The following is a 24,100-nucleotide window of genomic DNA, read 5'->3' on the forward strand; positions in this document are numbered from 1 at the left end:
TAGAGAAAAATTATAACACTCCAGAAGCCAGTGATTTTTGGGACAAGGAGGAATTAGTGTAGTCTGTTTAGTCATCTTCCTGTTGTCTTTTACTAATCTTCCAAGCTAAACATGTCTAGCCCCTCTTCCAGGAAGCCTTCTAGGATCCTCTAGACTAGTTCAGTGATTAGAATCATTGAACACTCCTACGCCGTGTGGATAAGATTCAGATTCTCTGGCTTGGTTTTAAAAGTCTGCTCAAGGCTCATTTTCTTCTTACTACTTACATCCCCTCTCATTCTGTGCTCTGGCCACACTCAGGGAATTGTGGTTTCCTTAATATGCTTCCTTATGTCTGGGCCTTTGCACAGACTGTGCCCTCTGCCAGAAACACTCTTTTCTCTCGCATCCTAATCTCTGGTCCTTCACTCCCTACTCCTTTTACCTAGCTAAGACCTACTATGCCTTTCATGCCTCACCTTTGGTGTTTCCTTCTCCAGGAAGCTTTGTTGACTCTCCTCATTGGCTCTGTCTCTGTCAGCACTTAATATACTCTAACTATGTGGCCACTAGTCCACAAGACATGAACTCAGCATGGTTGGGACCAGGTCCATCTTGCTCATGGCCTAGAACAGTATCTGTCCCACAGCAGGTGCTCAACAGTGGGGAGCATTGGAACTATCGATACATCGCTGAACAAACAGATGCACGTTCTTGACTTCATGAAATTTTCTTTTGATCAGCAAGATGAAATAATAAATACATTTTATAGCATGTGCCAAGGTGATCAGGGTTATGAAAGAAAGAAAAGTGGAATCCAAAGCAAATAGGTGCGTGAGTGCCGGGGGTAATGTAAGGTGGGTGGTCAGGATGGAGCTCATTGAAAACCTGACACTTGGGCAAAGCCTTGGAGGAGGTGAGAGGGAGTGAATCATGTGGATGAATGGAGAAGAATGTTCTTGGCTAAGGGAGGAGCCAGTGACAAAGTCTGTAAGGTAGGAGGACACCTGGCTGGACAGCTGGAGTTAAGTGAGGGAAGGTTCTGATAGTAGGGGGTAAGGTCAGAGAAGTAATGGAGGTAGGCAGAGCACATAGGACCTTATAGGTCATTGGGAGGCCTGGTTTTTACTCTGAGAAAAATGGGGAGACACTTTAAGGGCTTTGCATAGAGGTGTGATACCACAAGACTTGTTTTAGGAAGACCATTCTGTTTGCTAATTTGAGATTTAAGAGCCATTGATGGACATCACCAACTCTGCAGCCCAATACCCAACCCTTCAGCATGGACCACCCAGCAGCATAGAAGGCTGCTGTCCATCTAAGGATTTTTAGAATGACTAGACTCCTTAGACCAATGGGCTATGTTTGGATATAATGTCCTTCCCTACAAAACCACGTTTTCACTTAGATTTAGCAAATAAATATTACAACCCTACACTTAATGTCATCAGTTAGGCATGCCGTCCTGTGCTGAGACATTTCTGGGATTAATTTCTTCCTAATCTTTACTGGTCTCTGCCCCAAATAGCCTTCAGGTTCTCACCAATGGCCAATTCCCTCAGGAAGCCAGATGGAGAATCCTTAGACATGAACATCATCCAAGTGTCAAGAAATAAAAACCAAAGGTGAGCCTGGCCTGCCCAGGGTCACAGAAGTAAGTCACAGAACTGGGACTACACCCCAACTTCCCAGACATCTTCCAGAATCAGTCTCTTAGCAGCTGTCTAAAACATGACCATAAGTAGTGTTTCAGGCCACCACGCCTTACAAAACCTTGCTATGTTGAATAAGTTAAGGCTGTTTCCCCTTCTTCCCTTAAACCTCCAACACATGCTTCCTTAGGATGATTCCAATTATAAATTAATTTTTTTTTGTTGTTATGAGGGTAAATTATTGAAGCAACCATTCTGGAAATCTCTGTATTCGAGACTCCTCAAGGCTCCAACAGGAAAATAATAAACTGACACACTGAGAAGCTGAGTCCCACCCCTTCCTGTCTGCCTCGCACTGCAGACAGGTGTCTGGATGGGAAAATGGTCACCGCTGTCAGACTGAGTTTCCTGCACTGTCTTGCTCTTGTCTGCCAGCCGAGCCCAGGTCACCCCACAAGGCAGATGTGGGGAACAGCTGGCGTCTGGACAGACCAACAAGGGGAGGAAGGATGAAGGGAGCAGACAGACATCATTCTGGGCCAAGTGACCAGGAGGCCTGAGCCCCGGAGACTAGGAAGAGGTTAAGTTAGAGAGTTCGCTAGAAGGACATCTGGGAGAAGATGCTGTGTGCTTACCCCTTGGCCTTGAGTTCAGACCCGGGACTCCTGTCCAGGTGCACTAGGAAGGAAGAAGACCACCCACCAGGGGAAGGGTAAAATGCCTGGGCAAGATGCAAGTTCATTACGACTAGATGTCCAGAATAGGGGTTAGAGGCAACTGCCTCGTGACTTAGGCTCACGAGGTTTCCCTCTCAGCTCTACCACTTGCTGGCCGTGGGACCTCAGCCCTTCTCAGCCTCAGCTGCCTTGTCTATAAAATGAAGCTAACAGGACAGCACCTACAATAGGGTGACGGAGTACGGAAAAGAGACGGCACATGCAAAAGCAGTTACCACTGTGCAGGGCACATCGTAAGCCCTCCATAAGTAGTAGTGACTATTATTCGGAGCCAGGAAATCCTAAATCCTACACTCAGCTCTGTCACCTCCTACAAGGGAGTTCACCTCTCTGAGCCTCCACTGCGTCTACCTTGTCCGGTTTTTCCTGGGGTCTCAAGGTGAGACAAGAGGCACAGAGACTCTAAACCATGGCCAGACACATAGTATGTGCTCCATTAATGACATTACCGTCACTGTGGAAGGTGCATGTAGCAGATCTGCCCTACCTGTGAGCTTCTGAGTGCCAGGCTGTGTGCTTGTAGGCAGGGAACTCCCCACGATGGGTGCCTGGGGCCAAGAGTTCAGCTAGGAACTGACCAGGACCAGCGGTACGGAGCAGGGAGTGAGAGGGCGGAAGCCAGCCCCTGGCCCCTCTCCTGCTGTAAAAGGCTCTCTGCTGGGGAAGCTGGAGACAGAAACCAGGACTTTTTTCCACTCAGAGGAAACTGCTGTCTGGGATGTCAGGGATGGCTGGCAAGGCTGGGAGCCTCAACCATTCCCCACCCTGTCTTTGCTGCTGGGAAAAGCTGCTTTCATCTTGGCCAAGGCGAGGGGTCCCCCATCCAAGGTTCCCTGGCAGTCGGGGTTCACGGTGAATTGTCTCCAACCAGAACTGGGAGGGTTAGGCCCAGGCACACTGAGGACTGGGCCCCATGCACAAGAAAGAGCTGGGCTCATGTGTCAGGCAGGCCTGGGCTCGAATCTGGGCCTCGGCACTTGTGGCCAAGTGAACTCAAGCACATCCTGCAAGTGCTCTGAGCCCAAACTGGTTTGCCTGGGCAACTGGGCTAACAGAGACCTGTCAGAGTTGCCACGGGGATTCAAGAAGGTGATGGAGGACACGTGTCTGGCAGGATGTCTGACAGTTGCGGCGGTTCACTTAGGGGTGCCTTTTTCATTCTCTATTTCTCTACCTGCTGTCTCGATAAACCAGTCTATGGCAGGAAGTGGAGTTGGGCGTATACAAGAGAGAGTGTTAAAGCATTCGAGAAGCTGGAAGTTATTTACCAGTTAAACTGGGGAATTTAAATAGTAGGAAGTACGAGTTTAATTTGAGATCCCTTTCTCCTCCAGAAGTCAGACTCCCAAGCATCTCAAATCCGAAGAAAACCCCAAACACTGTGAATAAGGAACTATGGCAAAGCCATCTGCACCAGAAGAGAAGGCAGCAGGCTCTGTCATCCGCACTTCCCACATAGTGCTTCCAGGCCTCTCCATCCTGTCTTCAACCACCACTCACCTTCTCCAGGAAAGCTACTCACTCTTTGGGTCTCAGTGTAGACATCGCTTCCTCAGGGAAGCCTTCCCTGACTTCACACTGGTCTCCATAAGATCCTGCTCCTTTCCTTTGCTGCCCTTTGACAAAGGTACTACAATGCCTGGTTGGATACCTGGCTCCCCTAACGGGCCTCGAGCTTTACAAGGGCAGGGGCCAGTCTGTCCAGACTCTGCCCAGGGCACACAGCTCGGTACAGCGCTGAGCCCTCCCAGATGCTCAAGGAACATGCATCTCACTCAACGAAGGAAGCTTGGCCATCTGCATTCTGCAGCCTCAGCCGACAAGAAGGATCATCAATTTAAAGTGGAAGGGATCTCTTAACCCAGAAAGCCAAAATTACATGTATAATGTGGGTAGAAAAGGAAAGGAAAAAAAAAAAAAGACTAGGAAGCATATTCAGAACTAGCAAAGAACTGACTCTGGGTCCCTTACTACAGAGGCAGCACCTAAGGGTTCTGACATCTGAAATTGTTGCAACTGAACCCAGTATGAACAGAGTGTCAAAATGGCCATTTGGTGTACATGTATATTTTTTCAAGTGACTGTAATCATTTGGAATCTGCACCTGAACCTCAATCTCATGACTTCATGTTCCTACCATGCACTCTGTAGAAACAGCAATCCATTTAAGGAAGTCTCCCAATAAAAATAAATTAGGGTTTTTTTTTAATGTTTTTGTATATAAATTATAGTTGGTAGGAAAATTCTTCTAATCGGAGCTGCTCTTGCACTGATGGTGTCACATGAATACTGTGTCATAATTCTACCCAAACTTCTATTTAAAACACAAACTTCATTGTCCATTCACTTTCGAGAATGGTGGACTCCACCAAGTCAAATCGACACTATTGTATGCTATATGCACTTGGCACCAGGCGTCAAGAGCCTTATAAATACTCACACCTTTTATCCTAGTCATTTCGGTTCTAAAAGGCAATTGTAAAGGAACAGAACTGGAGAAATATTTATCTGCAAAGATATTCACGAGCCTCATTATTTATCATTGTGAGAAACTGAAGTAACCCAAGAGTGAAAAAGAACAGCCTGAGGTGAACAGCCTGTATCATAAACTATGATACATCACAACCCTCTAATAAATAATAATAGAGCAAAAACGACAGCTGGAAAGTTCATAATAATATCAGATCATTCTTATGTATCAGATTTCCTGGGCTAAGTCAAAACAGGACAAAACAGGATCCCACACTAGAATGTCAGTGAGATATACACAGGCACAAATACCCACACACTTAAACACACAGTAAAATACGGCAGAAGGAAGAGCAACGGCTATTTCTGGGTTGTAAGATGAGCAGTGATTCTGTTGTTTTCTTCTGCTTTCTGGATTTTCCGAAAAGTAGATGTATTGTTTCATATTGGGAGAAAAATAAAATTCATCAGTAGGAAATGAATTTTATTCTACTGTATTTGAGCAGAAAGTATTGACCTTCAGTGTTTAAAAAAAAAAAAAGGAGGGGGTGGGCATGCTGAAGTGTTGCCCATACAAGGCTCGCTGACCCCAGAGAACCTCAGCAGCCCTGGTCATCTATCCAAAGATGCAGTTTGAGTGTGTTCTTTTGGGTCTTGCCCTATTCATCCCCACATGCTAGGGTCAGAGCATCTTTCTTCAAAGGAACTAATTCTTTTAAGGATGATGCGATATAAAGGTACTTGGATAGCAAGCCAGAAACCTTGCTCTGTTTCTCTCACTCACTCTGCCACCGCGGCCAAATCATTTCTCCTGTATGGGCCTCAGTGCCCCCATTAGGAAATGAGAAGTTTGGACCAGATAATCACTGATAGCACTTCTACCAAGACTGACTATGACCGGTCTTGGGAACACTGTTCCCCCTTCTTTAGAGAGAGATTAGCTCAAACAATTTTTCAGCTCAGATTGTAGATGAGTACAAAACCAGAAATAGCTCCCTGTTAACTCATTCATCACCAGAGCACTCCTCAACCCAGATTGCCCAGTCTGACCACCTCTCCCCTAGCTCTCGGCTGGGGTCCCAGCCCTCATCAGTAAGAAAGTGGGGTGGCCACTCTTCTGTGAGTGGTGGGTATGCATCACAGTCAAATGTTCCAGTTTTACTCGAGACACTAGAATCACTCCTGTCGCACCCTAATATGCAAAGGAAGAAAATCACAACCAAGACCACTCCCCCTAATTTTACAAGTGTGAAAAACCAAAGAAATTATAAAATAATCAAAGGCTATGACTTACCTTGGTAAGAATGTCCCATCTTCTCTCTGCCCCTAGATTTTAGACATACTCCCGAAAAATGCAAGTTCCCTCTAGGATTTTACAAGCTAGTCTCTTGCCCCAGAAACTCTTTTTCCTGGCCACCTCCCCAATCCTTCTTCTTATCCCTTAAGTTTCGGTGTCAGTGCTGATCCCCGGTAGAGCCTTTTTCCAACCCCTGGCCTGGGCCCTCACGGTGCTCTATCCTCTCCTTCTAGAAGTATTGATTACGCTTGTATTTGTCTGCTTCCATACCTGTCTCCAAGCGTTGAGGGTAAGGAACCACATCTGCAAAGATCATTCACAAGCCTGCCCACCCAGCTCAGGGCCCAGCCCATAATATTAGTTCAACTACTGCCTCAAAGAATAAAAAATACAAAACAATGTAGCACAGCTTGTGGGCAGGGATGTCCAGCATGCAGGGTGCTCCTGGTTAGGAAGCTGGAGAGACCTGCAGGCGGCGGCTGCCCAGGGGGGCCTACCTTCTTGGTCTTCACCGTAGAGGCACAGCAGTCCCCACCATCGTAGTTGCAGAAGGCTCGGTTGTTGATGGCATCACAGTAATTGTCTCCCATGAAGGGCTGCAAGTGGGGAGAAAGGCAGAAGGAAGGTGGCCCATTAGCATCCAGGAGTGGGTGGGGCATGGCCCTGCCGTTGTTCAGCTATCTCTTATCCTTTTAAAAACCTCTGGAGACAGCCTACCTGGCCTCAAATGCCAACACCCCCTTGGACAAGTTATCACTTCTACCATTTGTAAAGACTTACCTAGCTAAGTTTTCCCCAACTCAACTGTGGTTCTGCTATTAGACAGGCTTCTAGGCTGGGGTATGCAAAGCCACAGGATAGAGCACTTATATCTCTCTAAAGTAGGACTCATTTGACTTGAGGAAATGATGAGAAAATTTGAGCACCCTTCCCCTACTTTTTCCAGTAGTAGGTAGTTAAAAACATAATTTATAATACAATATAAGCTGAATGTAATCTGCCCAAGAACTGTCAAGATCAAACGTAAGAGTTCATAGGAATTTGGCACAATGGTCTGTGGGATCCCTGTCCTCTAGCATTGGAGTACAGATGTCCTTGATGTCACATGCTTTATGTGTTTGTTGTCTTTTTTGTTCTCCAACAACATGTGAGGTAAGCACTGCTATTTCCACTTTTCAGATGAAGATTCTGAGGCTCAGAGCAAGAAAGGGACTCAGCCAAGATCAGCCTGGCAGGGCCAGAGCAGTGATTTAAATCTAAGTTGACGTCCTATTTTTTCTTTGCCATTCTAGTCTGTATCTAGCACATACTGATGTGTTGCTTTTCTTCCCTGTGTTCCTCCAACTCTGTGGTGCCCCAAACATGAGGAAAAGATGCAGAGTTAAATCATTACTGATCTGAATCCAGAGTAATCTTATGGGGAAGTCCGGAGTGTCTGCAGACCCCCTAATACTTTTTGTCCCCATCCAAGGACTGAGCACACTGTTTTTTTCTAATGTCTGTTTATGAACCTGCAGCTGGTGTAAGACTGTGAGCTCACTGAACACATGGGCAATATCCAGCTCAATCTTTGTCTCCCTATCACCTAGTTTAATGCTGGGTACAACTTTGGCTTTTAGTGATGTTTTTGGAATTGCATATATTATATTGGCATAGTGGAAAGGCAGTTGTGAGGGGTTTAGAGAATCTGGGTTCTAGTCTAAAAAACCTCAGCCAACTGGAGGGGTTACTTGGTGATTTTGGTTAAGTGGCTTTTCTTTTCTGGGCCTCAAGACTCCCAGTTGTGAAATAAAGAGGCAGGATTAGTCCGCTGGTTTCTCACAGCAATAAGCGTACCCCTCCACACATCAAAAGCAATACTGTGTGACCCTTTAATACAGAAGGCAGTTGAAAGTAAGACCTCTCTTATTAAAGTTCACATTGGGCTCTCTAATGCTCAGTGACTCACCAATGGGAAAGATATCATCAGTTGGCTAAGACCACTGCATCTCAGCACAACCCCTATGATCCAGTGGTCTTTCCTTCCCATCCTGTTACGGGGAGAACCAAGCTCACAAGGAGTCCCTCCCATGTGGCATCCCTGGCCTTTGCATCTCTGCTCCAAATTCGTCAAGGCTCTGTGCTCCCAACTCATGATGCCAGATCCCATTTCATCACTATCCTATTAGGGTCTAAAAAAATATCTTAGCAAGACAGAACCAAGAACAGGCAAGAGCTGTGCTCAGGTGTCCATGTGTACATGTGCATGGCTATGAACACAAGTGTGACTCTGACAGGTACTTGCCATAATGAACAGAATATTACGTTCATATCCAAGCAGAGAGGCACAAACAACAAACAAAGGATAAGCCCTTGGCTTTGCTCTGTGCCTGAGGAGATCTGCCTGTGGGATCTGTTCTTTATGATCTTTCTTATATCATATAAAACAGAGTAAGGAAGGAAACCAATGACCCTTAGAATGAAAGAACTGGCTCGGTAAAAGGGAAAGAAAAAACTGGGAAAGAAGAGGAAGAAGAGAACAAAATAAATGAAACTATTTTTTTGGCCCCTGAAAAAAAATTTCCAGTCTCATCAGCAGCTACCCTGCAGCCACATCCATGGCTCCATCCAGCCCTCTACGCATGCACCCTGTACTTAACCATATTTACTGAGTGCCTACTATATGTTATGCATTGCACTAAAGACAAAGCTATAACAGTGAGTCAATATAGATGAAGCTCCTACTCCTCCAGAACTTACGCTTCAGTGAGGAGGCCAACTTTAATCCAATAATCACACATCTAACTGGCCAACTTCAACTCTGGTAAAGAGCGAGGGAGGACAGGTACCATGGGGCTGTTAAAGAGTAAAAGGACTAGACCTCATCAGGGAGCTCTGTGAAGGTGTCCCTTAGGAAATGACCTTTCAGCGGAGATCAGAAAGATGAGCGAGGGGTTAATTAGGAGAAGGTGGAGAAGGGAGAATGTCTAGAGAGAGCGAATAACACGTGAAAAGCTCTGGCACTTAAGAGATTTTTCCCAGCCCTGGTATTTCTCAGGGCTGCTACTACTACTACTGTGTTCAGGCAAGCAGTTCAGCCTTCGAGATCTAGCTCCAACCTCACCCCTCCAAGATGCCTTCTCTGATACCCTCAGCACATCCTGGGCTTCCATAGCTGCTTGTACTTGATTTGGTTACAGCTTTTGGTACGTATTTTAGAATTCTTTCTTCAATTGTCTATCTCCTTCATGATACTGTGAGTTCCTGATGGACAGGACTGTGTGTCATCCATTTTTGTGTCCAAGACTTCCTTGTGGCCACAAAACATGTGGCGATTTGAGCAAAACTTCACCAAACATTTGTTCCTTCAATGTTTATTCGGTAAAATGGTTCATTCTTCATGGATGGATATGTGGATGCATGGATGGGCAAGGGGTAAGAAGACACCACACATCTGGACTCAGGAAGAGCATAGTTTTCACTTGACTAAGGTCACTGTGTTCCTAGAACCTAGGGTAGTGTCGGTGCTTAAGAGGCATCAGAGAAACTCTGATGCACGAGACAGTGAAGGGACCACTTCAGACACAGCTTGGGGTAGAGGGCTCAGGAGTCCCAAAACCTTTCCTCAATCGTTGCTACCTCTAGACATTCCAGGTTGATGGCTCCTCCCTGGACCCAGCATTTGTATCTCTTCCAGGCATTCCTTTCAGCCCCAGGCATGAGGCAAACTATTAGCTCTAAGCTAAGGAGGAAAGGTGATCACCTGCAAGGGCAAAAGCGATAAGCATCGTTGGCAGGGCTCAGAGCCTGACAGGTGAGGGTCTCCTAGGCCCCGGTGCTGAGTCAAAGGAGGGATCGAATTCTGCTGTCACACTGGCTGCCCAGCCCGCCGACTCAGCAGAACGAGGGCCCAGGTAATCCAAGCTTTCTTTTCTCCAAGCGCCGGACTGATCCAGAGAGATGGAAGGAAGCACCAGGCACAGGGCCTTGGCCTTGGTTTTGCCATTCCTGGCTGAGCCTTGGGAGAATGGAGAGCTCTTAAAGAGTACAGTGTCGAGTGTCCTGAGAATATGCTGCAGGGAGCCCCCAGCCAATACATGGAGAGAACAGCGTGACCCAGGGACTGTCTTGTCAGGGGTGCTTCATGGGTGGGAGGTGGCCCAGTGGAGGAGAAAAAACCACCGGCCTGGAGTCAGGAGACCTGGGTTCATGCTTTGGCTCTGTGGCTTTTATGCTGTGCAAACTTGGGCCAGTCCATCTCCTCTCTGATCCTCATTTTCCACTCCATATAACCATCGAGTAGGGTTAGATCACACTAAGAACCCTTCCTGTTTGGGCATTCCATCAAATTTTAGATCTGGCTACACCTTTAAAAAGTCAGGTTTAGATCATCTAGAAGAGCATTTCTGACTCTGACATTCTAAGAATTTCATCAAATACAAAGTTTTCTAGGGCACAATCTAGTCTCTTTCACCTGCATTTTCCTGAGTAGGCTTTTGCGGGGCGGGCACAAATATTTGTGCATCCACCTGGATGGGATTTGGGGCTTCTTTTCATTGCCAGCTGAGAAGACCCACAAGGGACTTGGGGTTCACAGAAATATCTCCTAGTTCCATAGGCAGTATAACCCCTTGAGAATACAGATGACATCCTAAGTACCCTGCCCCTTTGCCTCTCCAGGCTTGTCACTGAGACAGAGAGACAGATCTCCATAAAGCCAAGTTCCAGGGAATGGTTCAACTGTGAAGTCAGAGTGGATCTTAACTTTCCGCTCTATGGTAGAGTCTAAGGTATCCATATTACTTCTGGGGTTGAAGAATGAGTGAATGACAAATGTGTGGCAAAAGGAATTGACCTACAAGTAATGGTCAGCAGTAAAGTAGGAACTGGAAGGGAAAAAAAATGCCTCCTGTGATTCTGTAAACATTAAAGGTGATAATTTTGGTCAAACGCCTGCATGTTACAGATGCAAAATCAATATGGCCTCCCTCCCTCCCTCACAGATGCAGCATTATGTTGAACACAAGCTTAGAACACAGGAACACCTGGCTTGGAATCCTAATTCTGTTATCCGTGAAATGTATTTTTGAGTATGTTTGTTGATATCTCTGTGCCTCGATTTCCCCATCTATAAAATGGGGTTGCTCATTCCTGTCCAAGAAGTCTATTTAAGGGATATTTACAGCATTTTGTAGATAAAGCAAATGGCAGCCATAATTAAGAACAGAACAATAATAATAATGTTAACAACAGTAGGATCACTTCTAGGGACTCACCTCACAGCCTTTGACACAGTGAATCAGAGCAGGGTGAGGATACCACTTGAGACCAGCCGTGCAGACTACTCTCTGCAGAGAGAGGGAGAGAGCAGTCAGATTGGTTTGGGGCTGGGAGGAAGCCATCTTGTTGTTGGCACCACATTCAATCACCCCACCTCTTCTTGGATCTTCCAATTCCTGACTTCACCCTGGCATTTACATGGATAATTTGCCCAGACACTTGCAATAACAGGAGCCATGAGATTACAATAGTATTTGTGTTTGCTGTAGGTATCACGATTCTGTATCTCCCTGGCAGGAATAAGGGCTGAAGAAAAGCAGAATTGGGGGATGAAGACGTGATCAGAAAGGCCCTTCAGGAAATTCTTGGCTGATGTTTGATCCATGGGTGGAGTTAGGAACAAGGTGGGAGGCAGGGGGAAAGGCAGAATGGATATACGGCTGCAGGAGGAAGATGAGAGAATGGTGTGGAGCAGGGTTTCCCAAAGCATGTGCTGAGGACCACGTTCACCAGGGTCACTATGGGAGCTCATTAAGAAGGCAGATACTTCAGAGCCACCCTGGATCTAATGAACCCAAATCTCTGAGGCCAGGGCCTGGGATTCCACATTAAAAAAAAAAAAAAAAAAAGCCTGCCAGATGATTCTGATACACACTACAGTTCGGGAGCAGTGGACTGGCTCAGAACCCTTGGAGACATAGAGAACCCTTCCTCTCTCCACCTGCCACCATGCCATATGGGCCCACTCCCAATTCCCTGACATTGTCCACACTGCCACAGCCCTGTGACTTTGTTCTTGCGGTTCTCCTTCCCTGAAATGCCCTTCCCCGTCTTGTCTCCTGGAGAAGCTTTAGTTATCTTTTAAAATTGCTGCTCAAGACTTACTTCCCCTGTGGTGCCTTCCCCAACCCCCCTCAGAGCTTCTAGGTTTGCATGTATGCATTTATTTATAGCCTCCTTTAATAATAATAATTATTACTATGATAATGACAACTAAAATATATTGAGTTCATTTGTGGTGCTAATTACTTTATGTATTATCTTATTTATTACTCGTTACCATGCAGTGAGGTGGGCATTAATCTTGGGTCATAAGGAGAATAAATTCCCCAGGCTTCATAGCTGTTTAGTGAAGAAACCAGGATTTGAAATGGAGCACTCGTTTTGGAAATTATTTAAGGCAGCTTTTAACATAAAATCCAATATGAGGATAATTTTTAAAGGAGGTGAAAAGAGAAAGATAAAGCTAGGAAGGTAAATAGCCTCAGAAATGGGGCTAATATGGTGTTCCCAGAAGCTCCTTTCTCTATTCTGCTATAGATGCCTTACTTTTTATGCCAAAATTACAATGATTTCTTTACAAAATAAAATGAAAATAACCTGGAGGCAAATGCTTAGATCTGCAATGACAGGTAAGTGTCAGGGACCAGCCATGGAAGTCTATGTGATCAGGGCTTGCTCTCCTGGATGAGTGCCAGCTGATTAATTTTAACTAAGAAATGAACAGTCCTATGGACCAGAATATGGAAAATCATGTTGAGCAGCCCATTTTCTCCCTGAAGGCAGACCTATATGGGAGCCCAACTGTAATTCTTTGGTTTCTTGGTGAGCTTGGAACAAAAGGAATCACACTGGGCTAAGACTGGGTTGGTGCCTTTCCTTTCTGCTGCACAGCATCCGTGGTTCAGTCTTGGATCATCCATGCCTAGAATGGCGACTGGCACATGAAGGATGCCCATAAATGTTTATGTTATAAATGCATGGTGACATCTCAAAATAGAGATGATTTTTATTAATGGGCAGTTTTCTTTACTTGTCCTCCTCTCTTCTAGAACATCAGAAGAGCCCTTACCATGCCTAGCATAGTGTCTAGAAGACCAGTTTAGTATAGGCAGAATTAAAGTCTTAAACAACCTAAGGTGAAGATCTGACAACCAGTCTTGCCATGTGAAGTCTACTGTGTAGCCCCTCCTTCCCCTTTCTACCTTTTCCCAGTACACCTAGACGAGATGACATGTGGGAAAGACCTTGGGCAGGGGGTATGTCAGATGTGGATGCAATTCAACTTGAAATTGCTTTGTAAATTTCCACTCTGAGGCTTGGTTCTCCTATCTGTGGAAGTGGGTCCTGAAAAATCACATCATGGGCTTGTCGTGATGATACATGGAGATAAACGGTACGGGAATGATTAACTGAGGACCTGGGTTTTAGACATCACTGTCTCTCCCCAGGACCAGGCCTGGAGCACAGCAAACAAATACATGTTGACCAGATAGGTGAAGGAATGTGAGTTGCTCCAGAGTTCCTTTCTTTCTTCCGGCTTACTTTGGTGCCCTCTGTATCCCAGCCTCAGGGCCAGAAGTGGAGAGAATCACCTGTTTTCATTCTCTGGGAGACCTTACCCAGACTTTCATCTCTGGGTCTGAGAGTCTGTCCCCAGGCAAAATCCAGGGGTGCTGGAGGGGCCCTTGGTAATGGCTCAAGTAATAGAACACAGCAGAGTTGGGATCCACAAGGGATTTGATGCCCATCCCTCCCCGTTTATCCGAGACCTAATTTAATCCATCTGTAGGAATGTTGTGGTGCGGTTGTACAAGTTTCTGTCAGCTGAGGTTTACCTGACGTTGAGTTCAGAAAAAGGACTTTTATACAATCTGCATGAGCCTATTTATCTTTCCAAGGCTTTTGGATTTTCCAGTATTCCTTAGGGCTACATGCCCTACCTGTCTCACTACAGGGCCCCTCTGTATGTGAGGAGAACTGGAAGGGGGCAAGCAGCAGGAGCTGAAGGAAAAGCTAGGCTATTTACACCACAAACTGGGAGATCCCAGATGAGGCCCCTCATATGTCAGCCTTGTTCCTTTGGATGCCAATGAGACCTCTAGCCCAGTGAGAGAGCTTTCAGACCAAGTTTTGTAAGATGGCTTTCATTTCCTGCCTTGATGCATAAGAAGAATACACTGTCCTTCCTTCCTGGCTGCAATGACCATCAGCAGCATCACCACCACCACCACCATCTTCATCATCATCATCCTCTTCTTCTTCAACTTCTTCGTCGTCATCTTCGTCATCATCTTCTTCATCTTCTTCGTCTTTGTCATCATTGTCATCTTCTTCTTCATCATCATCATCATAGCACTGATACCAACCCTGTCATCATCCTCATCCACATAAGCCCTGTCCTCAGAGCTTTATCTATTTAATTCTTACCATAACTATGGGAGAGGTATTATTTTTCAGTCCGGTTTATACAGGAGGAAACAGACCACAGAGAAGTTAACCAACCTGCTCCAAGCCATACACACAGGCCATGACCCTCAGGAAATAAGCCCATAGCTCTGTGATTTCCAGGTCTATATTTAAACCCTACACTCTCCTTCACATTCCCCTAACCCCCAAAACTGTAAATGTAAAATAGTTTACTCTTTGGCCTGATGGAAAGACCAAGGTTCAGAAAGGTGGAGGGGCTTTGAGAGAAAAGTAGGCAGGCTGGGGGGGCAGAATGTCTCCAAGAGGAATCCCAGGGAAGATGGGGCCCCAGGCAGAGCTGAAGACATGCGAGAAAGCATCTTAAGAGAGCCTCCCCATCCTGAGGCTCGTATTGGACACACCTTCTGAAACCTTCTAAGATGAGCCCTCTTTTCTCTTTAATTCTTCCCTTGATGTATAGGACTTTCTGTGAATGAATGATATCACTTAACTTATGTTTGCCTTTCGTTATCAGTTGTGGAGCTTCTGGCTTTCTTTAAAAGCCTGGCATTTTCCACCCTGAATGCCTCATGTTTGAAGAATGCCTGCCATTTACAAATACATTGTCAATGTTTTTGAATGAGTGAGTGAACCAGTGACCAAATGAGTGAATGAGAAATCACTGGATTCTGGACATATCTCTCCAGTATGGGCTCCACCTGCAGGGCACACGATATCTCCTCTCTGTACATCTGGACTTCATGCTCACTCAGAACCATTCTACCTCTGACTTTAGACTCTTGACAGAGCCTTCCACAGTGCTGCTGCCTTCCCTTCAAGGATCAAATTCTGCATCCTTTGTCTGCAAGTGTCAAGTGATTCATAAAAATAAGGTGGTTGCCTTGCAAGACAAAATGCAGGAGAATTAGCCCTGGGTCCAAATTCTGATTCAACCGCATTAGTTACGTGAATTGGGCAGTGAAAACCCAATGAGAACCTCAGCTTCTTCCTGTGTAAAATGGTGATACTATTGATCTCACTGGAGTATGGTGGAGACAAAACGAGGTGGCACATTTGGACCTGCCTAACAAACAGTGCCCACATATCATAGATAATAAATGGTAACTTCCTTTTTTTCTCCCTTAAGTACCCCCTCCCTTTCTTCTTCTTCTCTCTTTCCTCCCTCCTTCCATCCTTTGCCCAGATGCCATTATAAAATTCAAGGTCCCAGCTGCCTAGAGGAATTATAAGGCTCTGAGGTTGTGAGCTGCATTTGCTGTGAACATGTCGAGGTTCAGGGCAGACTAGGGGTGCTCCTTCGGAGCTGTGACAGAGAGGCTGCTACCCTGAATTCCAGATGCCCAGGGCTAGGAGTCTGCCTCATCCAAAGGTTGTAAGCCAACAGCTTCCAGGCTACACAACCCACAGAAATGTTCAGTTTGGCACACAATGTGCTTGACAGGAGTCAAAATTATTTGCCAGTATTTAAAAAAAAAAAATTTAGAGATTTTATATTTTAAAGACTCCAGATTTCTTATACTCAAGATGAAAGTGGAAGATCTAGCCATACTCGGCACCCATTTCCACACTGCCACACTTGGCTCGAGCTGCCCCCTCGGGAAGCAGGAAGTGTTTTCCAGAGTTTACCACTGTCCCCACCTTTCCCTGCAGTCTCTCCAGCACTGAGCCCAGGAGACATTGCCATCTGTCACTGAGTTTGTATTGTCTCCTTTCTTAGATGTGAGGAAGATTTCTCCATGTCCCTATCACTTCCAACAGTGCATGCGGGGCAGTGGGGGTAGTTGAGTGGGGGCTTTCAAAGGAAAGAAATTTAAACAAATAAAGGGAGTGTTTTCCTTTATGAAAGTAAAACTAAAAATTTTAGTACACCTGAAAGTAATATAATTTTATATGTCAATTACACCTCAATAAAAAAAATAAGCCAACCCAGTAGACGTTATCTTGGGGGCACAGCCATTGCCTGGCACAGGGAGGGGATGACCTCTGGGGAGCCAGGGATCCTGACCTGGGGAGTGGTTTCCCGAGTGGCCACAAACATGGACACTGACCAAACCTTACATGTAAGATCAGCATGTGCATTAAATCTCAATAAGAAGAAAATTTAGAAAGTCATTTCTTAAGTTGGGTAAAATGTACATGGACATTTGTATTATTTTAAGTGTGTCTGTCTGAAATATGTCTAGCAAATCCTGCTACCACTATTAATAATATGCCTAGGTATATAATCTACAGAATGACACGCCTGGCCTGCTTCACCCATTTGTCCCACTAGCCTGGTTCCCGTGGGGGTCTGACTTTGTGACTCTTGATCCAGGCCTATCTCTCATTCCACAGATGGGCCAACTGCAGCTTGTAGAAGTGGTAGGATTTGTCCAAGGACAGACCGCAAGAAGATGCCTAGGCTTGAACTAGAACCTTGGTCACCTGATCCTGCAAACCTTAGTATTTAGTGAGCACCCACTGCGAGCTAGGCACGAAGGGGAGTACCATGGTGAGTAAGAGGCCCGTGGGCCTGCCTTCACAAAGGTCACCATTCCGGTGCGCTCATCACAGCACACCATCTCAGTGGTGATCTCCCACTCATCTAAGTAGGCACTGTTCTCATCATATAGGCCGATCCGTGTAAAGTACTTAAAATAGAGGCTGTCGTGCCCCACACGCCACCGTGGGCTTCAGCCAGCTCAAGTGGGCCCACGAGAGGTGGTGGTGCCTGTCCCTCCCAGTGCTGTGCGCAGCAAGGGCAACTTGGCAACCCAGGCGGGTACACCACGGTAACTGGCAAATGCTACACATCAGAGTTCTAGATGGTGGCTGTTTTTGGGGGGGGGGGGCGATGTAGGGGGAGGGGAGCGCGGAGAGCCAGTGAGTGGTTAACTCTGCAGCAGCACGTTCCCTGGCAAGTGGTCAGTAAACGGTTTGCCCCTGTTATGACTGTCATGCGTTCAACAGAGACTGCACGGGGACCCCGCGACAACGGCACATCAGACTGGCCAGGGGCTCCCTTCACTCTCCCTCAGGCCAGGGGCTTCCCCGCTGAGATTCCACTTCCTCCACTGGAAACAGGGGAGAGACGAAAACCTGCCTTACCGGGTGTGTGGGGGGGGGGGGCGCAGGGGAAGGGGTGTAAAGGAAGCATGACCCCGTGCCCGATTCACAGGCGGCATCCACGAAATGTGCGTTCTGGTCCCGCACTTCCTTCCACGGGGACAAAGGTAAGCAGACTTGGAGCCGAGCCCGGCCCCCACCCATCTTCCTTGCCCCGGCCCCCCGGAGGCCTCTGCCCTGGCCTAGCAGCACCAGCACCAGCAGCTCTGTTTCTCTGTAGCTCTCAGCACACGGGGGGCAAGGGTACAGCAGAGGCCAGCTTTTCTGCCTTATTCCTGGAAATCATCAATCTCTGCCCTTCACCCTCCTCCCTGTTTCTACCACATTTTTTTCCTCCTGGATAATGAGGCCTCCGGAGACTAGGGGAGGTCTGAACCTCGTTATGGCTCTCTCCGTAGGCCGGCATCAATAAAGGCCGGCAGACCAGGGAACGGGGTAGGGGGCTGGGGCGGCCAGGCGGCGGGTGGGCAACTGGGGAAGGGGGGCTCCCAGGCTTTCACATCCCTGGATTTATTTCACAGCGAATTATAACTGAACTCTTTAGTGCTCGGGGCTCACCGAGGAAAGGGTGGGAGTTCACCCGGGGGCGGGAGGGGGCCGGGCCAGGGGAAACTGGTCTGAATCCCGGGCAGAGGACCTCCAGGACCGGGGTATGAGGGAGGTCTCCATGTCTGCTCTGTGTAGGAGTGTAATTCCCCTGCCTTTGGGTATGTGGGAGCAGGGGAGGGGAGGGGGGGCATGGCAGGGTCCTGGCTCTGCTTCCGGTGTGACCCCCTCCCTCCTGCTCCTCAGTTTCTCCATCTGTACAATGACAGGCTTGTACTTGATCTCCAACTTCCTTGAGCTTCTGACACGGGGGTTCTGTGCGCACCCCTGGGTATGGACAGCACGCCGGCATCCACCTGGGCACTCGATGAGAATTTGTGCGGGGCGCTGGGTTAGCAGTGGGGAAAGGCATGCCGAGGGCAGAGAGCAGATGGGGAGCATGAGGTCGGGGAGACAGGGCTACACAGGGTATGCACGGGAGAGTCAGGGGCAGATGGAGGCGGAGGAGGGTGGCTGGGCGGGACATGGAGCAAGGCGACAGAGGTCTTGGGAGAGGCAGAGAGAAACAGTGGAAACAGAGGCAGGCAAAAGGGACAAGACTTGGAGGTAGGGCAGAGGGCAGTTGGGGAGGAGGAGGGAGGGGTGGAGAACGCTGGGGTGCACAGGGGAGCGGAGGGGGCGTCCAAGTCCAGTGCCAGCACCACAGGCCGAGTGCTGAGTAAGCCCTCGCAATCATGCCCTCAGCTCATTTGAGAAACAGTACACCTCGTATCGGGTTCTGCCTGGCTATCCGGAGCGAGATCTGTAGCAGGAGGGCAGACAGCGAGGCCCCCCGCACCCCAAGCAGGAAGGCTGGCCGGGAGGGACATCGCCGAACACTGCCCTGTGAGCCCTGCTTCCTCCTTTCACTCTCTCCAGGTTGAGCCAGGGCCCAGAATGGGTACATGAGGCCCAGGGTCTGCGCTTCCCTCGAGGGCAGGAGTGGGGTTCCGCTTCAGCTGTAGGGCCATGGATGGATCAGGTGACACGTGGACCATGGGAGTGGCCAGCCCCCAAGTGGACCTGGGCAAGGAGGCGGCTGCCAGGAGGCGGAGCCTACATGGCCTCTGGCCAGGGCCACACCAGCTAGACACTGAGGACAAGCACTGCACTTGGACTCAGGCTCGGGTTCGAGGCCTCGCCCTGGGCCCGTCGCTCACTCCTGAGATCTCAGTGTCCCCAAGCAGGGACTGCAGGCGATGTCCCCCCCTGCTCCATACAACAATTCTGAGTCTTAAATACCGTCTTGTGTGTTGACTGCTGGGCACGTGCACATAGTGGGTGCTTCATAAGCAGTGGGTGTTACCGGTTCCCCAGACCACATATTAATTGCTTTCCACCAAACAAGTTAAGCATGGGGAAGGATACCAGAAATCTAGGCCATGGCACGTGGAAGGCCTTCTAAGAGCTTGTCTAGAGAAGCCAGATCGCACTATCCTTATAGGGACAGACTTTCTGGTCAGACAGACATGGGTCTGTGACCTGACTCTGCTTGCTGTGTGTTCTTGGTGCCTCTGTGTCCTCACCTCTAAACTGGGGACAATGGTCCTCTTATTCCTAGACTGTCATCAGGATCCAGTGGAACAGTAAATAAAAGGTCCTCCGCACAGGCCTCGCTGAGGGCAAGGGTGAAATGCCGGGGGCCTGGAGAGACGATCGTGAACAGTGTCCACCCCTCAGAACAGGCGTGATAAGTCGATGACTGAACATGTGTGAAAGGACTAATGAGGGACCAGGACACAGTAAGTGTCCAACGGGGTCACTTCCCTCCCCTAGCCACCGGGGACAGCCCTGTCACTCACCTCCACCCGTGTGGGGTTCAGCCAGTGGGGGATGTCCCGTACAGACACGTTCACTGGAAGGATGATAGACTCGCTGTTGTGGTCCAGGCACGAGGTGACACACTCCGACCCTGAGGGCAAGCACAGAGTGAGGCCACAGCTCAGCCCCCAGTCCCCTGATGCCCATGGGCTGCTCTCCCACCATACAGGCCCTGTCGTGCCTGGTCCCCAGTGGACCAGGCCATCCCGGCCTTGAGGACAGTGGAAAGAAGTGAACTCCCAGCGGGGCAGCCTCTGGTCTCCCTGACTCTATTCTCGTCTCCAATCTGGCCTGCACCCACCGCCATGTTCATTGGCCCTGAGCCCCGTTTGGACATGCCCCTCCTCTGCTTGAGAACATTTCCAACATTGCCCACAAGCAGGACAAAGTGTAATCCCCTTTGCCTAGCATCCATGGGCTCCCATGGCGTAGTCGATCTTGTCTCCCATTAACCATCTTCACACTTTGGGTGGTCCAGCCAGATTGCCCTAGGTTTTCCACCTGAGTCCCACAACCCCCTGCCTCTATGTTTCTGCTCCCTTTCACCCCTTCCCCTGAATCACCCCCAGCTGCCTTCTCGAGGTCAAATCCTATCAGTTCTTCATGGCCCAGTTCAAATCCTCCAAGAAGCCTGCCCTGATTTTTGCGCCTGAGTGAGAGCAGTGTTCAGCAACGAGGAGTCTCTCAGTGCTGGCCTTACGCCATCCCTGTGCCTACCTTTCCACAGTTACAGTGATGCCCTAGATGGACAAGGACGAGCGGGACTCATCTGTGAGCCCAGCCTGGTGCCTGACACGCAGGGACTGCTCAGGATGCATCAGTCCAGGGCGTGGTGAGCCCATGAATGCCGCACAGCCTCCTAGCCCCTCGCTTTCTGCTTGCTCAGGGCTGGCACACACGCCTCCCCTGTGCCTTTAGACCCTTCTTTCTTTTCTTCAACTAGTGCACTATGAGTGATCCTTCAGACCCCAATCCAAGTGCCGCCTACTCTGAGGAGCCCTCCCTGCTTTCCTGACAGGCCAAGCCTTCTCACGGGCACTAGCCCCTTCCCACGGGCTTGGTGACTGTTGTATCGATGGCTCTCTTCCCTACTGGACTGTAAACTCCTGAGGCCAGCCCTCTCTGTGCTCCCCGTTCCATGCCCAGAGCCTGGCACTGTGCATGGCAGCAAGTATTTGTGAAAAGAGTGGGAGAGACAGGGAGTGAGTGAATGCGTCCATGGACAAGGGACCGAGGGAGTGGGTGAATGCACAGGAGGACATGGGTACCCAGATGGGGGAGTGAATGAATATAAAACTGGATACGTGGATAAAGGAACAAAAAAATGAATGCACTGATGATAAATGGGGGCAGGCGGGTACACAGCAGCCCTGAGTGAGGGACACCTGACTTTAAGCTGTGGGTTGGCAAGCCGACCATGATTTGGTGCATTCATTCTCTACCTTGACCTCACACATTGTAAAGTCTCCTGAAAACCAAGCCTATCCCACGAGGTATCTCCAGGACTCTCAAGCCGTGCTCATTCATGTGGGCAAAGAATGGATGTGTCAGAATCTGACCAAGGCCCTAAGGAGGGCATTCCCCTACCTTAATGCCTGGACCACCGTTGAACACTAAGTAAGTGGGCCCCAAGAGACAGCCAACTCGATTCTAGTAGCCATTCTAAAGGTGTATTTGGTGTGTGTATCCCCCCCCAACACACACATATACTTAATATATGTATATATAGTTTATCTATGAGGGCCCTTCTTATTGTCCTTTTGTCTATCTCTTCAGTCTGAGAGACTCAACAGGACTGAAGAGGGGATGAGGGTGAAGTGGAAGGACCTAGGACAGTGTTTAAAACCTCTTCACTTTACACACAGGGCCCCCCAGCCCAGAAGCGGGGGCAGACCCCTGGCTGTGCAGGTGGTTTTCATATGTCACCCGTTCTCCTGAATACCCCATGCTGTGCCACAGGTTGTCATCACACCCATTTCTCAGGTTAGAGACGTGCACAGAGCTCAGGTTACAGAGCAGGCGATTAGGGGCCCATGAATTAAACCCACATCCTTCTGTCGGAGGGCCTTCCAACCCAGCAATGGATACAGGGGAGCCCAAAAGAGGAAAGAGAAAGGAAGGTAGAGGAGAGAAAAGACATGGGGGGGGGGGGTTGCAAAAATACCAAAAAGATGAGTGATGGGAATAAGGCGGGGTGGGGAGTCACGAAGTAGCTGGAGAAAGTGCTGAGTGTCTGTCAGGAGATCCATTCTAGAGGAGTATTTAGGGACCGAGGTAGAAGCAAGGCTGTGATGATAAAATCTTCTTTTGCAAAAACAAGAGGCAGCCTGTGAGGAAAAGCCAAAGGCTCTCTTCTCCCAGGAGGGGCACAAAGGGGAAAATAATGGTCAAGGCGTGAGGCCATCCCTGCCCTGCTCAGCAGCAGCCCCATCTCCCCTTCCCCTTCCCCGCAGCTCCCTCCCCTGCGCTCTCCTCCCCCACCCACTGGGGCTGGGGCTTTAGCATCAGGCTGCTGTGTTGTGATATATGAGCCAGCCGGAACTGGCATCATTACAGAGGGTGATCTCACCAGGCCCCTGCCTCTCCTTCCCCAGGGGGAGGGAGGAGGGAGGGTGGCAGCCCAGTGTGTTTTGTGGGGGGGTGGTAGCCACTTTCTGAGGGTTCCTAATTGCCACTGAAGCTAGCCTGTGCTGCCCGGGGAGGGGCCCACAAGGGGCTGCTCTGGGTGGCTCCAGAACGTGTCCTCCAGCCCCCAAGCCCACACGAAGGGACACACACCTCACCCCTGATTATAAGGCCTTGGATCAAATCCCCTCCTTGGTGAGGTGGGCTCTCCCCAGGGAGGGGCTCAGCCTGGGCTGCTGATCTAGGAGTCTTTGGAAGTGAGGAAGGGGAGAGACCTGGAGGTCAGGAGGGAAACCTGTCTCCCCTCCTTCCCAGTGGTTGTCTCCCAGTGTCCCATGCTGCATTTACCCTCTTAGCTCCCACATTTGCCCCCTACCCCCACCACCATGGATCACCATATTCATAAAAGGGGCATCTGCATGGCCGTGGGGGACATGGGTACCAGGAAGGGAAGGAAGTCCAGTTTCCAGTGTCGGTACTGACTTCTTTCCCTTTCTGCTTGACCCTGAAAAAGCTCAGTGGGCAAAGGAATGCTACGGCCACACATCTGCCTCCCCCTAGCTGGGCGAGCAGAGAGCCAGGCCGTGCGCGGCTGTGACGTGTGCGTGGGGTGAATGCACACAGTGGCCATGGGGTGTATTTGTGCATCTCTCTACACATGTAACATGTTTCAGGGCATAAGGTGTGTCTGCTTGTGACAGGTGTGTGATCATATGTCACACGTGTGTGCCTGCTATGTGTAGCTGTGTTAGGTGATGTGTTTGTGCAGTATTTGGCTGATGTGTACGTGCCAGGCATGAGTTAACGATGTGTGGGCTTGGGTCTATGTCTGGTTATTAAACATTTGTGCTTGTGTTTATTTTTGCACATGTGAATATATTTGAGCGTATCCGTGAGGTAGACAGGCAGGAAGTCTGTTTCTAGGTGTTTTTGTTTTTTTTTTTAAATAAAAGTCACTTAATGAAAATTTTCCCTCCCAGGGCCACTTAATACCAGTCATGAGTATAAGTGAATATTCACTTGCTTATCCTGACCGAGTTAGGGGTGGGGACCCCATCACAGACATAAGTGTCTTGAACCACCTATCAGGAATGACGGAGAGAAGAAAGCGATGGCTTTGGGGTAGAGCAGCCAGTGTTTTTGACCGTTGCTACACCTGTTGCCCCAACCTTGTAGAATGCCTATATTGGCAAATGACACAAGATACCACCTGTCTGCAACCATCCTGATCAGGGTCCTTTGGACTGGTGGATCTGTAGGAACTTTACCTTCTGAATCATTGGAGAAGCACCCTTGCACTTGGAGGTTTTTCTCACCCACGTAGGAGCAGGTGCTCTGGGCTCCATGCAGGAGCGCTGATT

The 24,100-nt window shown here is 48.7% G+C and overlaps 1 protein-coding gene across 1 annotated transcript in view; it reads right to left on the minus strand.

The window, feature by feature from the left end:
• PAPPA (pappalysin 1) overlaps positions 1 to 24,100 on the minus strand; it is a 237,966-nt gene that overhangs the window by 11,814 nt on the left and 202,052 nt on the right. Inside the window, exons 20-22 of the mRNA XM_025888575.2 lie at positions 20,096 to 20,205; positions 11,390 to 11,461; positions 6,632 to 6,730 (exon numbers count right to left, since the gene is read on the minus strand). Of these exons, the coding sequence (XP_025744360.1) occupies positions 6,632 to 6,730; positions 11,390 to 11,461; positions 20,096 to 20,205 (281 nt within the window). The remainder of the gene's footprint in view (positions 1 to 6,631; positions 6,731 to 11,389; positions 11,462 to 20,095; positions 20,206 to 24,100) is intronic.

Source organism: Callorhinus ursinus, unplaced genomic scaffold (genome assembly GCF_003265705.2).
Source record: "Callorhinus ursinus isolate GAN/ISIS: 27379988/994484 unplaced genomic scaffold, GSC_fseal_2.0 scaffold24, whole genome shotgun sequence".
Taxonomy (NCBI): Eukaryota; Metazoa; Chordata; class Mammalia; order Carnivora; family Otariidae; genus Callorhinus; species Callorhinus ursinus.